The sequence below is a fragment of the Mus caroli genome, chromosome 9 (assembly GCF_900094665.2).
Source record: "Mus caroli chromosome 9, CAROLI_EIJ_v1.1, whole genome shotgun sequence".
In the NCBI taxonomy this organism is placed as follows: domain Eukaryota; kingdom Metazoa; phylum Chordata; class Mammalia; order Rodentia; family Muridae; genus Mus; species Mus caroli.
In genome coordinates, this window is record NC_034578.1 from 48,942,084 (window position 1) to 48,958,532 (window position 16,449).

At 41.0% G+C, this 16,449-nt stretch overlaps 1 protein-coding gene across 2 annotated transcripts in view; it reads right to left on the reverse strand.

The window, feature by feature from the left end:
- Positions 1-16,449, reverse strand: part of Zc3h12c (zinc finger CCCH-type containing 12C) — a 60,251-nt gene that overhangs the window by 7,729 nt on the left and 36,073 nt on the right. For both annotated transcript variants that reach the window (XM_029481638.1, XM_021171199.2), the window contains exons 3-5: positions 9,158-9,297; positions 2,950-3,184; positions 242-348 (exon numbers count right to left, since the gene is read on the reverse strand). In XM_029481638.1, the coding sequence (XP_029337498.1) occupies positions 242-348; positions 2,950-3,184; positions 9,158-9,297 (482 nt within the window). The remainder of the gene's footprint in view (positions 1-241; positions 349-2,949; positions 3,185-9,157; positions 9,298-16,449) is intronic.

Genomic DNA, 16,449 nt, shown 5'->3' on the forward strand with positions numbered 1-16,449 from the left:
AATTCCTAATTTTCATTCATTCCCATAAAGAGTAACTTCACACAGAATTAGCACTACTTCCACACTGAGAAATCCTATATTGAACCCAAATAAGTAAAAAACAATTGTTTAAGGCTAGCACACTCCCTTAAGTTTACCTATAACCAAAAGAAGCAGATAGTAGACAGCACATGAAGTTTGCAGTGTCTATCAACGCGCTGGACTCTAAAGGCACACGTCAAGTATCCATAAGGACAGTTACCATAGGGACAAGGCTGCTTTTTGTGCTCAGGAACAATGGGTTTCTTCCTCAGAAAATTATCCAGACTTGGGCCATGTCTGCCAAGAGGGTCATCTGGGGGCATGAACCTGTCACAGAGATAACAATAAAGAATGATACACAAAAAGAAGGTTAATCTAATCCTAAAGATATATTCATTCTTTTTCTTTTGAAATTTTATTCCATGTGTTTGACTAATATTTGTAAAATTAGAAAAAAAAAAAAAAAAAAACAGCCAGGTGGTGGTGGTGTACGCCTTTAATCCCAGCACTTGGGAGGCAGAGGCAGGCGGATTTCTGATTTCTGTGCCAGCCTAGTCTACAAAATGAGTTCCAGGACAGCCAGGGCTATACAGAGAAACCCTATCTTGAAAACCCCCCAAAAAGAAAAAAAAATTAGAAAAACCCCAAACTTTAAACCACATTCTCCTATAATGTTCCATTCTCCCCTTAAGTTGTATCTGCTTTAATTTAAATAACTTCTGTGACAGCATGTGCTACCTACTTTCTTTCTTTCTCTCATTCATTTATTTATTCATTTTATTTTTGGTTTTTCCAGACAAGGTTTCTCTGTGTAGCCCTGGCTGTCCTGGGACTCACTCTGTAGACCAGGCTGGCACCGAACTCAGAAATCCGCCTGCCTCTGCCTCCCAAGTGCTGGGATTAAAGGTGTGCACCACCACTGCCTGGCACTACCGTTTTTCTTTCTTCCTCTCAGTCTTGGGATTAGAGTACTGATTACCAGGGCATTTTTAGGAGAGCTCTGTGAACAGCCGTCTGGCAAGGGAATGCAGGGCAGGTGGAGAAGGGAGGGACAGCAATGAGGACAGACACCACTATGTGCCAGATGAGCCTCACACACACACCACTGTATCTCCAAGTACAAGCTCCAATTATAGATCAATCAATAATTCTCACTCAGGATCAGATAAATTAAGATACTTTGTATCTGATATCCAACTCTGAGGTCAAGATTCAAGTGTACACAACTCTGAAGTCTGTTCTCTTCCCATTGGAGCAATGACTTCTCAGCTGAGAGAAAACAGAAGGTGCAGAGGTGGAACATGCCTGTGATCCCAGTTGCCAGAGGCCAAGGGAGGAGGGCAGGACTCTTAGTCTTGACAGAGGGGAGTAATTTAAGGCACATCCAGGCTTCCTAGACTTCAGAATGAGTTCAAGGCCAGTCTGAGTTAATAGACCCTCTCAAAAAGACTAAGAAACAAAAATGTTGAGGCTGTAATTGAGTGTGGCAGCATGTTTGCCTAGCATGCATAAGTGAGGTCCTGACATTGATCCCTGCTACTAAAAGAAAGAACTAAATCTAAGGACATAAGCGTACCATTGGATTGACTATCAATGGAGGAAAGAAAAATTCATATATCATGCACAGAAATAAATTTGAATACTTGTAACATCTTTGTTCTAACTTGAAATAAGCCCGTGTTTACCTGCAAAATGAGAATGTGAGCAATAAAGAAACTCAAAGAGGAACAATCAAAATGGCTAAAGAAAGCACTTAATATGTAGTGTTACTCTGACAAAAGAAACATTCAGTAAGAAACCTAGAGTTCGAGTCAGTGGACAGCACATGTAACTCGGGTCATCCCCAGCACTGCTAAATACAAATATTTTTCATGTTCACCCATGTTTCCATGACTCTCTTTCCTTTTGAGAGTCTCACTATGTAGCCCAGGTGGTCTTGAACTCATGATTCTCCTGTCCCAGCCTACACAGTGCTGAGACCACAGGTGTGTGCCAACCCTCACTTTGCACATGTGTGTCCTATCTCTGTGCATGGGTGTTGGCCTGCATGTGTGTCCTACCTTTCTGTGCATGGGTGTTGGCCTGCATGTGTGTCCTACCTTTCTGTGCATGGGTGTTGNATGGGTGTTGGCCTGCATGTGTGTCCTACCTTTCTGTGCATGGGTGTTGGCCTGCATGTGTGTCCTACCTTTCTGTGCATGGGTGTTGGCCTGCAGTCGTCTTGCAGCATGTGTATGAGTGAGTGTTCAAAGAGGTCAGAGGAAGTGTCGGATCCCCTGGAACTGGAGTTACAGATGGTTGTGAACTGTCTGTCATGTGGGTGCTCAGAATTCAACCTACATCCTCTAGAAAAGCAGACAGTGTTCTTAACTGCTAAGCCATCTCTCCAGCCCTAGTTTTTATGTATCTTTAACAGAACAAGTGTTCATAGTTTTGTGAATTAATCAGGTGAGAAAATAAACTCATGTTGGGTTTAGATTAACAATAGGTAAATGTCTTCCACATGTTTGTAAGTATTTTTGCTTCTTGTAACTTGTGCTTGTTTATGTCAATTGCCCTTTTACTAACTTTAAGTCTGCAATCATGACCACAGTCTTCCTTCAAAAACAAACAAACAAACAAACAAACAAACAAACAAACAAACTGTTAAATGTGTGTGTTTAGTAAGCTATCATGCTCTAAGTGGACCTGACAGGCATTTTGGGGGGACAGATATTTCTGTCAGCCAGGCCCTTGAGACAGAGTCTAAGAAGCCTCAGGGAGGGGCACAAAGCTCACACTGGCCCTTCTATGGTACAAGTATTCAGTTGTTGGCTCCCATCAGGACAAATAGGAAGCTGGTGGTCAAAAGAAACCTGTCTCAGATCTGGTCAGTGGCCAAATGGAAAGGCTACTACTGCAGCTGCTGGAGACAGCCAGCTTACTTACTTGTCATTGACAAAGGAATACATCAATAACCGCTCATCTATGAACTTCTTCCATTCTGGTTTCTCATTTGCCAAATCTCTGTAGTTATCATTGGACACAATTATACCATCGGACTCAAAAGCCAGCTTCACGATGAATCTGTCGTCATAGCACACCACTCGCCTGCCCTGGACACGCCGTGATGGTGTGAATACCAGGATTTTTTCCTTCTCTAGTTTACGTAAAATTTCCTGATCTGCAACAAGAAAAGGGTGGAATTTCAGGAGTAAATACATAATTAGATACATGATGTCTTTCATATGATGAGACGTTTTCTTTTTAATTAAAAAAATATTTATTTTATGTATATGAGTGTTTTGCTTGATGTAGGAATGTGCACTGTGTATGCCTGGTTCCCACAGAGGTCACAAGCGGTTGTTAGATCCAGTGGAACTGTAGTTAGAGATGGTTGTAAGCACCATCTAGGTGCTGGGAATTAAGCACAAATTCTTCTGAGCTATCTCTCCAGTTTCCTCGTGAGGGTTTTTTTTGGTTTTGTTTTGTTTCTTTTCTTAAATAAGAACTGGAGTGTATAGATTATGATTCTCAGTTGTCAGATGTAGCATAATCAGTAACTCTCAACAATAGAAATTTCTTTTTTAAAATTAAAAAAATTTTATGGGATATTTTATATATTTACATTTCAAATGTTATCGCCTTTCCCAGTTTCCCCTCTGGAAAACCCTTCTCCCTTCCTCCATCCCCCTGTTTCTTTGAGGGTGCTTACCCACCCACCCACCCACCCACTCCCACTCACTGCCCTGCCCTTCCCCTACACTAGGGAATCGAGCCTTCACAGGACCAAGGGCCTCTCCTCCCACTGATGCCAGACAATACCACCCTCTGCTACATATGTGGCTGGAGCCACTGTACTCTTTGGTTGGTGGTTTCATCTCTGGGAGCTCTAGGGGATCTGGTTGGTTGATATTGCTGTTCTTCCTATTCTATTATTGAAATTTTATAAAAGCTTTAGTGCTGAAGCCACAAGCACTCGGGTGACAACACAGGCTCTCAAGCATTGTGCCAAAGGGACAGTCATACTAAGCTGTTATTTGGTTCAGTTTTGAGCAACAGGCACATTCCTCTCATCTGTGGGTATGTTTTGTAGGTTTTGTTCCTAACTAGGAGCTGTGATGGTGAGAGTTGGACACGTAGTGATGAAGGAAGCAAAGGAAACACTGCAGAGCACAGGTTCACAAGGAAGGCAGCGGGTTAGAAGTGAGTGCTGCTATAGTCAGGGGTGTCACATGGTCTGCATCCTGGCCTCTGAAATGTGCTGATAATTGCCAATTAATAATTTTTTATAATTACTCCTCAGCACCCAGCCCATGAAGCCCATCAGAAGATTCTCAGTGAACATCTGTGGAGTGGATGAGTAAAGGAGCCACTCCAGGAGGCACACCTATGCCAGGCTCCTGAGTACCTCAGGGCCCTTTATTATCCCCTCAAAGATGTTTCCTGATGGATGGTTTTTTTTTTTTTTTTTTTTTTTTTTTTTTTTTTTTTTTTTTTTTTTTGGTTTTTCGAGACAGGGTTTCTCTGTGTAGCCCTGGCTGTCCTGGAACTCACTTTGTAGACCAGGCTGGCCTCGAACTCAGAAATCCGCCTGCCTCTGCCTCCCGAGTGCTGGGATTAAAGGCGTGCGCCACCACGCCCGGCTTTCCTGATGGATGTATGGTGTGCTTTGAGCCTCACTGAAGAAACCTGCAGAGTAACTGCAGGCAGCCCAGCAGTCACCATCATTGCTTAATTTCCACTTATGAAACAGATTGTGAGGTTGAGAAAAACATTTGGGATGACTCATAGGTAATTCCATCTTGAAAAAATACAGGTTTAGGAGAAAGCTAGTAAGTTAACATGGTTAGTGCATGTTATTTATTTACTGAGTATTAGATTAACCATAGTGCTAGTCTGAGTCCATGACTGAAGACTGTAATGTATGATTTACTTATGTACACCTAGTGAAAGAGAACTATTCCATTCGCCAGAGCTTATGTGGCTGAGGCTTTAGTTAAGAAAAGTATTACTTTGGGAAGGGAGCACTTAAAGCCGCTGACTCTCGTGCCGTCATTTCTGTAACAAAGCAAGCTGTGTCCTGACGTCTTCCAGGGCCTGCCTGGCATGCTGGGACTTCTGCCCAGGACTCAGACGGGCCCCACTGGTGTGCTATTCTTTCCCTTTCTGTTCTCGGATGTGCACAAAGGTCACATGTGCACATCTCAGCATTGCTTCCCTTCCTCTGTTTTCCAGACATGGTCTTACTGAGGACCAGGTAACATGACATGTTGTCTCAGCCTCTCAAAGCCTGGACTGCAGGTTTGTGTCCCCAGGCTCAGCTGTTGCCTTTCCATTTTAGTTTAATTAATCATACTCTACCTACTGTTTATCAAAGTATTTTAAGGTACTTATGAAAAAAATTAGGAAAGTAGAAGCATAAAGAAATAGGGAGAAAGGAACATCCCATAAAAACATAAAAACACAACTTGGAGAATATTTAACATTTTCCATATTTCCTTTAAGTCATTTTCTGTGAATTTTTCTACTGTTGATACATGTATATACACACACATACACACATTTCATAAATTTATATACCACATACATGCATAATAAAAGTTATGAGTTTTATATAGTACTATATTCTCTAATAATAATAGCTGTGCCTATGGCTGGGCAGACGGCTACGTGGTGAACTTCTTAGTGCACAAGTGAGGACCTGAGTTCAAATTGCCAGCAATCCAGACCCTGGGACCCAGACCCCATGCTGGGAACACACACAGATAGAACGCAATAGCTCACTGCCGGCCAATCTAGCCTCTAGACAACATATAAGGCAGAAAACAATAGAGGACACCCAGTGTTGACTTCTGGTCACTGGATGTGCATGCAGGGGTGGGAACACTTACACACACACACACAATGCTGCCTAAACACTGGATCACTGAAAAATGTTCTAATTTATTGAACTATTCTTCTAGTGAGTATACAATTGATTTTTTTCTTTTTTCTTTTCTATTGAAAATAATTGTACACTGAATTTTTGGTTCTAGAATTTCACCTACATCCCTGCCTATTTTTTTGGGATTCATTCCTTAAGGGGAACTTGAAAATCTAAAAGCATAGTAATTCCTCCTCCTTATTCATTGAGAAGGACTACAAGACAGCCCATCACAGTTACAAGTGAGGACACAGGCAGTACAGAATACATGTGTGCATATGTGTGTGGGTGCATGTGTGTGTGTGTGTGTGTGTATACCTTGTTCTCATAGCTTGCTCAGCATGCTTGCTTTTAGCACCCTGACCATCAGCCCAGGCACTGCAGTGAGCTAGGCCCTTCCACATCAACCATCAATTAAGAAACCACCAACTAGAGGCCGGTCTAGTTGAGGTATTTTCTTAATTGAGATCCCTTCTTCCCAAATGACGTTAGCTGGTATCAAGTTGGCATAAAATGAGCCAGCATAAAAATGGAACAATTATAACAATATGCTGTCAAAAACGCTGTTGAGCCTGACCTTTTTCAGAATATCTTCCTGCACTGCATGGCCTAGCCACCTTAGCACATACCTTTTCCTTCTTCATAAACTTGAGAGCTTTTACCTTTCACTTAACCGGTGTCCTTTACAGCTTTTGATTCGACTACAATCAGAATGCTAGCATAAAGCTTTGGTTGGAGGGAGGGAGTAGCACCTATAGGCTGGAGATGCTGGGCAGAGGGAGCATCCCTTTCCTGGCTGGAACATAGTAGGACAACACAGTGTTTCACCTCATGACTCAAAACACTTCAATTTTAAATTTATGATCTGGTTATTTCTTTTTTTTTCCTTTTTTGAAGATAAAATTTGAAGATAGAATTTTTATTAGATAGTTTCTTCATTTACATTTCAAATGCTATCCCAAAAGTCCCCTATACCCTCTCCCCGCCCTGCTCCTCTACCCACCCACTCCCACGATCTGTTTATTTCTAAAAGCTTCCATTAAATAATTTTGGTTCACAGTAGACCTGGGCTGCCTCAGATTTTGAAAACTTTGAATGGAGCAGGAACTACTCAATTGACAGCCTAAGAACAAATGCATTGAGGGTGGCTGTTGTGACTTATGCCTCCTTAGTGTAAAGGGAGCCTCCTCGGATGGAGCACTGGATACTGTTCACTTTTAGTGTTACTTTGATGGATTAAAAATAGTGGTTATTTACATCTGTATGCTTTTAACTACGAATGAAGTTGGACTCTTTTTCCCTTATTTGGACCCTCTGAGTTGTTTACTTTAACCACTATGTGTTAGAAACAGCTTTGTGTTTGTCAATTTGTGTAAAGGTTTTGTCATGGGCATGAATTCTTAGTATACTTTAAAAATGTAATCAATAGGTACTTAGTTTTAAGAAAGTCTATCAAATGTTGGAACTGAAAATTTGCTTTAATTACATCAATTTTTTCCTTCATATCACTTCTAAAATTTCTAAATTTAGAAAGGCTGTTCCCTCCCTCCAACTCGACGACTATAATCTTTGATGGTTTAATCCTGACAACTAAGTCTTCAAGTAAAAACTGTGACAGGCATAAGATAAGAATCTAAGCAAGTATTTTTTTTCTAGAGTTATTTCGCCATCTTGTTTCTGTGTGCTGCATCACACAGGTATTCCACTCTGTAGTTTACCTAGCTACTTGGAGCCCGCATAAAGCGAGGACATGACCGCTCCAACTTATGGTTGTGGGGAAAGTTTCCATTTGTAGATATGAGGGACAGTACAGCAAGAGGCATCTGGAAAAGTCCAGAGAGAAAGAAGTAGGCTGACCAGGGCCATGGTGGGGGCTGAGAGGGTGAGAGAGGAAGAGAAAGAGAGACACAAAACAGAGAGAGCAAAGAGAGGCGACCAAGAGAGCTCGAGGTGGAAACTGTGTGGTTGTGTGGGAATGAGAAGCTGGTGAAGGAAAGCTATGAGCTGGAGAAGGTTAGAGTAGGGGTGAGGCAAGAAGAGCTGAGAGGAGTGGCCGGAGGTGTAGGGGTGTGTGTGTGTGTGTGTGTGTATGTGTGTGTGTGTGTGTGTGTGTGTGTGTACTTTTGGTATGCTAATAAACACCACAGAGAGCCATTTGTCCCCAGTTCCTTTCGGAGCTGGGTTTTAGCCTCCAGCAATGCTTGCCTGTTCACTGTATCCTATTCTAACAATGCCTTAGTGGCATTAGATAAAAAGGAAACCTTAAAATAATCTTTCTCATTGGAAGCATGGTAGTCTGTATGTCTGTCTCAGTCTCCTTCATTCCCTCCATCCCTCCTTCCCTCTCTAAAAAGTTCTGTAGTTCTGTTTATATAGATCCTTCATACTTCTGTTGATACTGGAAGGAGGAAGAGGATTGGATGCTGCCTGTGAGTCTCTATAACTGGACCAAACATTCAATAACAATTAACAGTTAAGAAGGACATGTTCGTTCCAAACTCATTCATTTAAAAGTGACAACATAATGCAAATAAATAAATAAATAAATAAATAACTGGGATCTGGTAATTTCTTCCTTTTTGGCTGGATCACATATCTCAGGGTCTTAACAGGCCTTTTATGTCCTGTGACCATTAGAACTTGAGAGCTGCCTGTCTCTATTTCATAGAGATAGGACAAAAGTAGTTTCTGAAGATCTTCAGTGCATTTTCCCAAATACTATAGAGCAAATGGCAAAGCTAGAATAAGTCTACTGAGAACATCTTACAAAGTCAGAATTTTATAAAATTTGATGTTAAAGTTTCCAAATAAGTGAAAAATATCCAACATATAGCTATGGTGGTTTAAATGAGAATGGCTCCTATAAGCTAGTATGTTTGAATGATTTTCCTCAGTTGGTAGAACTGTGTGGGGAGGATTAGGAGGAGTGGCCGTGCTGCAGGAAGTGTCACTGGAAGAGGGCTTTGAGGTTCCAAAGCCTCATGCCATCATGCCGACTGGGCTCTTGGCTATTCCTGCCACTATCCTCTTTCCATCCTTGTCTTACCAGAGCAACAGAAAAGTATCTAATACACACAGTATTTAGTTAATGCAATTACATTATTTTCAAACTGGCAAAGAATATTGCAACCCAGACAATGGCAGTCATATAGATTGGGTAAACAGGAACACAGAAACATCCCTAGTGACAAGGCCCTGCATGGCGGCAGCAGCTGTGTGTGAGGAGCTCACCTGTGATGAGGGCGTCAGGGCGGGACTGTTCTTTTCTCCAAGCAGGAACAAAGACCGTGATATCTTTGTGGCCTCTTTCCAAAAACCAATCCACTGCCAATTTTATTCCTCGGCATGAGAATACTTCTTTGTTTCCATGGCTGAAAAATTTGTAGTTTAGAATATTTAAAGCACAATGAAGCCCAAATTCAAGTTTATAAACATAGTCACATATTTATAATCGTAAAAATCTTGAAATTTATTGTAAAGCTACATAACTAAGAAAAATCAAAGCAGTTTACTTCAATTAACTTAATTAAAATCAGAATCTGTGGAAAAAAGAAAATGGAAATAGTGTGGACAATAAAGAAAGATGAGTTTTAAATGTTAACTACAAAGGTTAACTATCAAAAAGATGCAACTTTTTTTTATTAGTGATAGGGTAAATAGAAAGTGTTCAACAGGAAAACTTTCACTAAAAATAGAGAAATGTCACACACAGACACGTACATATACACAGACACACAGGTACGTACACATACACACACACTCATACACTCAAGAACTGCATGCCCTACCCTGAGCTCTGCTGCACACCACTGTGTTGGACAAAATGAATGATGACCACAGGGCATTCAGAACTGGACCAGTGATGTCAGTGCACCCACTGTTAGCATTAACCTGGTGCCAGCTCGGCCTTGTCCTAGCAATTAAGCAAGACACATCCTAATGTTTTTAAAGGAAAAGTTTCCTGCTTTGGATGCACTATGTTTGTTGTCTTTTACAGTATGAACACCAAAGGCTTCATTTCTACTCTCTCTCTCTCTCTCTCTCTCTCTCTCTCTCTCTCTTTCTTTTCTTTCTTCTTGGAACAAAGAAAAGCATAGTAAAATAGGGAAATGCTTTGCTAACTTTTAGCATGTATCAGCTATTAGGCATGTTAATATACTGTCCTAGCTGAAAGCACTAGAACCTTCTAATATATGAAAATCAGCTTAGAATAAATTAGAAATAAAGTCTACTTGCTTTGAAGATGTTGAAAGCTATGTTGAAATACAACTGTAGATTGCATATTGTCCACAGCCAAGGCTAGAGGTGAAACAGATGTACTGAAATGTTCAGAGGATGAAGTAAGGCAGAGTCTGAGGCCACATTTCCTAGGTAAGATGGGCTGCCTGACAGCCAACTAATACAACAGCAAAGTGTACAATGTGATGTTAGGTTTCATGGGAAATACTGACTGAAATTTCCATCATTCTTCTAAAAAAAAAAAAAAAAAAACTAAAAAAATCTCATGCCAGGCAGTGGTGGTGTACACCTTTAATCCCAGTACTTGGGAGGCAGAGGCAGGCAGATTTATGAGTTCAAAGCCAGCATGGTCTACAGAGTGAGTTAGTTCCAGGACAGCCAGGGCTACACAGAGAAACCCTGTCTCAAAAACAACAACAACAACAAAAAAACCCTAACCCCCCCCCAAAAAAAAGAAAAAGAAAAACCCCATTATCTCTGGAGAGAATATATATAGCAAGTATTGCTAAATACACCCTACTTGCTAAACCGTAACTACATTGTTACTTTGATTTAATGGTTTGGTGTCTATTGTTTTATGCTTTGCTAGTAATCTGCATTATCTGGCAATTTGAGAATCACCAATTTACTTGCTTCTTGGAGTTCTCAAGACTGGCCTGCCTAAGCTTTATCTTTCTGGTGCTTCATTTGGCAAGAATTGTTATACTCACTCAAGAAAGTAAGATTATCAATAAAGAACAATAAAATATGTATAGACAGTAGATTATTTGCAGTCATAGGACACAAATTCTAGAGGTGCCAGAAGAGGAAATTAGCCCACAGACACAGTTGGGCTAATAAACTGTCTGTCTCGTTCTCCTCTGCTCCCCACCCATAAGCTTCTTAGGGAGAAGACAGACAAGGGGATGAAGGTTAGCCATGGGAAAGGTGGGTAGTTATAGAGGCTGCACTTCTGCAGTGAACCCACATCTATGCCTAATCTTCTTCTCTGAGAAAAAAATAATTCTCCACTTGTTTATGTAACTACATAAAGTTTTTTGTTACTTGCGCTTGAACATATCCTTAACTTCTCTTGGCATACTATAAACCAAAGAAAACTGGCACCACCCTATTACTTCTAGGAGAAAATGTAACTTGTAGGTAGGCAAAACATTATTAGGGATTTAAAAGCTATTACAAAGAAGAACATACATAGGAACCTTCAGTAATTATGGATCCTGTCTCTAGAATAGTAAGACAACAACACAGGATTACTAGACGAAACGAGCAAATCCACTCATACTAATTCACACTTAAGAGACAGAAGAAAGGAACAGTCCTGACTCCTGATCGAATGGACACATAGGATCCTGTAATACTAGAGGAGGACATCTTTTCACGAGCACATGGAGGCTAGATGAACAGTCATTTTCCAGAAGAGGTAACCCAAATGACCAATATATGTGAAATGCTCAATAGTAAAAATGTAAATTAAAGTCAAAATGAGACACCACTTCACACCCATCAGATGGGTAAAAATAAAATCTGCAAACACCAGATGTTGCCAAGAATGTGTGAAAATAGGAACTCATACATTACAGGTGGGAATGTAAATTGATGTAACTATTTGGGAGAAGAATTTGGCAATATTATAAAGTTGAAATCGTACTTTCTTTAAAACATACTAATTCTACATCCAGGTACACTAAATCCCTATAGTAACCTAAAGCTGAATATAATGCAGTTAGTCACTGGCTTCTCTCCTCTGACCAGTCTTCTATTTCAAATAGACATAAGCTAATGCTCCGACCTTTGCAAGGGGTGTAAAAAAATAAAAGGCAAGTGGGACTGTGCAGGTTAAGTCCCTGAGTGTCCAGGATGTTCTGATCCAACCTCCATCTGATCGGGTCAAAAATGAATGTCATCAGTGGTGTGCTGAGATGCAAACAGGACACCTTTACCCTCCTCCATCCTAGGAATTAGGGACCACTGTGGAATATGGGGAAAAAAGATCTAAATAGCTAGAGGGCTAGCAAAACACTGTCTTCTGAACATGGCAGGATTCCTGGGCTCATAGCAGCAGCGCAGCATTTGTGTGCACGAGAGCAAGCCAGTCATCATTCAACAAGGAGGAGTAAAGGGCGCCAGACTCCCACCTCTGAGCCCCTACTGATAGCGGATGGCTTCTTGTGGGGAGGAAGAGTCTGTTTTCTTTGAAAGTGTGGCCCTGGTAGGTCAACCGTGCTCCAGTGGATTGTTCCACACTCCTCAGTATATCAGAAGCACAAACGACTTACTGGGTTATCAGAAACAAAAAAGAACAAGAAACTGGAAGGGGAAAGAAGATGGGGCTAGGCCTCAGAAGAGGGAGCAGAGGAAGCCCTGAGTGAGGGAATATATGCTGCTGACATGGGCACAGATGTCAAGTACACCATAGCTCAGGCCCATGGGAAATGGAGGAAATGCCTTGCTTGGTGGTGGTGGTGTATCTGAGTGCTGATGTTAACAGTGTGTACAGAAAATGTCTACAATAGCTCCCATATTTACAACCCAAAGACTGATCCCCTACAGAGTTGTAGGGGATCCAGTTGTATACCATAAACTCTGCCTCCTTGTTTATCTAACCCCACCTTCTTATTCAATTGTATGCAATAACCCTGCCTCGCTCTTGAACTCTAGAACAAACATGCTGTGCTCTGGGGTAATATACTTTCTCTATCAGAGAGCTCAGGCCACCCAAATCTAGCTTTTATTGTGTCTGTTTTTCTTCAGTCTCTTGTGGCCCCTGGTCAAGTCCATCCCTGGAATAGTGCTTGATATGGCAAAAATATAATGTATGAAACTATCAAAGAATTAAGGAAAATGCAGTCCTCAACGCCTTTAGGTAGAAGCCTCCATTAGCATCCAAGTCTCAGAACCACCTAGTAACAGATGGCCACCAGGCGGCTCCAAATTGCAGATGGAACTCAGATTGTGAGGAAAAGTGTTGGGAAAAGAATAAAAAGTTTCTATACTGAGACATGTAGCAAGATATGACAACTCATGTAGAACAGAAAGATCAGCTGAGGGGTTGCTGATGGAGAATGAAGTAAGAGCAATTCTGAGAAAACATTACAGAAAGCAGGATCTAAAAGTGTACTGTAGCCACAGATACAAACCAACTGCTTGCTGATTACTAAAGCACATTTCTAGTTCTTCATGCAAAGACATTTACTATGGCTTTGTAAGCATTAATGAACTCTATGTGTGCATTCAGAGTGTGTTCCCATTCAATTAAAAAATATGACACTATATTTAAAATTTAAATTTCTTTATGTATCAATTTCTTTTTATTTTAATACTTCAGTAATAAGTATAGTTGACATCTCTTATGATGCAACCCTTATATTCAGGGAATATTTTGGAAGATTTGTAGTCATCTTGGATTAAGTAGGACCAGGAATAGTTACTTAGAGCACCTCCTCCCCAACTACTTTGTTTTAGTGGGATTGAATTTCCAGGGAAAATTCCAACCCCCCACTGCAAAGACTGAGTTTCTATGGAGCAAGATGGGTAAGCTTAAGATCCCATTGGACTCACCACTTAGAAGTTAGTATGAAAAGTCCAGATGTCATTCTTATAAACAGAAGGCCCAGTTTATTGTTATGTTTGGAGCTGTATGCTTTAAGAGAATTCTACTTTGCAGTGGCCAGAGTTCATTTGAAGTAAATAAAGTAACATATTTACAGAGATTCTTAGATAAACTCCATCCAAAATAAAAATAATTGTATCTCTGTAAATTATTAAATTTCTCAGAGAATAGAAAGGATGATCTAGAGACCGAGTGAAGCAAACAGGAGGTCATTCAGGTTCCTGACCTGCTTGGCTGTTGGTTCTCTTGATTCTACCCCTTATTCTCTCTGTTTGCCTCCTTATAAGTATGGTGGCTAGACAGACATTTGCATTGGCTTTAGAGTGTGTGGATAACTAGCCCTTCAAAAGGAGAGACCTGCAGCCTTATCAGATTACTCTTATATGAATTCATTTTCTCAAATTGCCCTAAGGTGAACATTCAGAACACAGCTAGGAAAGAAGACACGAGGAGGAAGGAATGTGGAGTCTGACACTGTAAATCATGAGACCGTTCTAGAGATGAAGATGCGGGTTGGCAGGTGGCTTTCCAGTAACCTGAACAAGAGGACCCAGAAGGAATCAAAACAACAAATAAGTCTCCTACCCTGGAGCTCCAGTGACTCAAATGTCCTTCTTCTTTTTGAGACAGAGCATCTCTATTATGTAGCCCTGGCTGTACTGGAACTTACTATGTAGACCAGGATGGCCTGGAACTCACAGAGAGGAGCTTGCCTTTGCCTCCTGAGTACTGGGATTAAAGGCATGCCATCATATAAGGCTCTCAAATATCTTCATGATGATCCAAGACTATCAGGAATATCAGGTACATTAAGAGTTCACACGCCTTATGTCCCAGATGACATTACTCACCTTAAAAGTTAAGTTTCCAGTACTCTGGAAAAACTTGTAAAATCGTACCAAAGTGCTTTGTGGCATATTTTAAGCTTATAGCCCTATGCATGAAGATGCTGCATGCAGTGTCTTTGCCTGACCAGAGGGACAGGAAAGGCAGAGGTGAAGAATAACCCTCTTCATAAGGCTGTGTCATGGTCCCGGGAAGCTATCACTCCAACAGCTCTCTCTATCTGCCCCTGTACTGGCAGCAGCCCTGGAAACTCTTCTGTAGGAGGTGGCCTGGGAGACCCTGCAGCGCTGTTCTATCCTTCCTGGAGCTTTACCAGTGTCCACTGGGAGCTGCCTCAAATGAATGAGGATGGACTTAGGAATGGGTCGAAACAGCCACTTCCTCTTTTCTACTTCTCCTGGACTTTCTGGACACTTCCTGGAAATTCAAACATCAGAGGAGAGGGAAAACATGGAGCACAATAAAGAAGGAAAAGGAGCCTTGCTGCAACCTTGTTTGTTTGGTTAAGTCTGCATAGGGGACGCCAGGAAATGGATGTAGCTCAGTTGGTAGAATACTTGCTTAGTATATATGAAGCCCGGGTTTGATAATCAGCACCCCTAAAAGAATGCCCTAAAAGAAACACGCATCTATTTACACACACAACCAGGAAACAAACCTTTTTCTAGGGCCACTATCAAGAAGAGACTTTTAATAAAAAGTCAATAGGCCAAGATAGCATGAAGCCAGGACACTGATAAAAGGAAGCCAGGAAAACACAGGGTGTAGCTCAACCCTAAAGCCTGGCTGCCTTCAAATGACTCACCCTTCAGGAAAGAGGCAGAGAGCAACTGGCAAATGAGCAAAGCAACGCTATGGGTAGGACAGCGACCCTCAGAGTTGGAAGGGAAACAACCTCACGCCTGCTGTGCTTTTTGCCTTCATCTGTCTCTGTTTTTCTCAGAAACACTGAAGGCAAAAGCTCTGCAATAAGAGAAATAACTCGTCCCTCTCTGACAGCCTTCTGTCTGCTCTTTCCTCTGAGTCCCTAACTAACTACATCCTGGGGAGAACTACTTATGCTCTTCTCTTGCCTCTCAAGGCCATTACCCTGTGGGAAACAGACCAGCTGTGTCAAGCAAGAGCTTCCACACTCTGAGGGAAAAAGTCAACTGAGCTGCTGACTGCGTGCTCATTTTACTCCAAGTGAATACCGACAGTTTTCCATGCCACATGACCAACTGAGACCAACATGGGACCACCGCTTTCCTACATTCATGGGAACAACACTATCACATGGGAAGAAACCACTCACTTATTAGAACCAATGAGACCTCCTAAACAAATATACTAGAATATATTATAAACCCTGTGCAGGAAAGAAAGGGGAGATAAATTTGCAGACGAAACTATAACTGTACCACTGACTGTTGGGATGATTAATTTGAGTCATATTACTTTTACAAGGGCCACCAAATTGGTTTCAGATATTCATACACAACTTTCTATGCCTAGTAAACTGAAAAGAAGCAGGAGATACAATGAATACATATTACCTTGACTAATAAATATATTCTTTATAAGACTTTCACTATTTTAACTACTCTGCAAGATCGCTTTTTTTTTATAGATGTAAAAGTGATTATCTGTATTTGGTTCATATTTACCACTGCAGTATATCTGAAAAACATATAAATTTTATTTTTCTGTCTTCAACACAGATGCAATTTCATGAGAAGTCAAACTTTGTTATTTATAATATTTTATATCATAGTTACCATTGGAGATTTAAAGTCTACTTGCTTATTAATGCCATTAAACTACTTATGAGAGTTAACCGATTATTAAG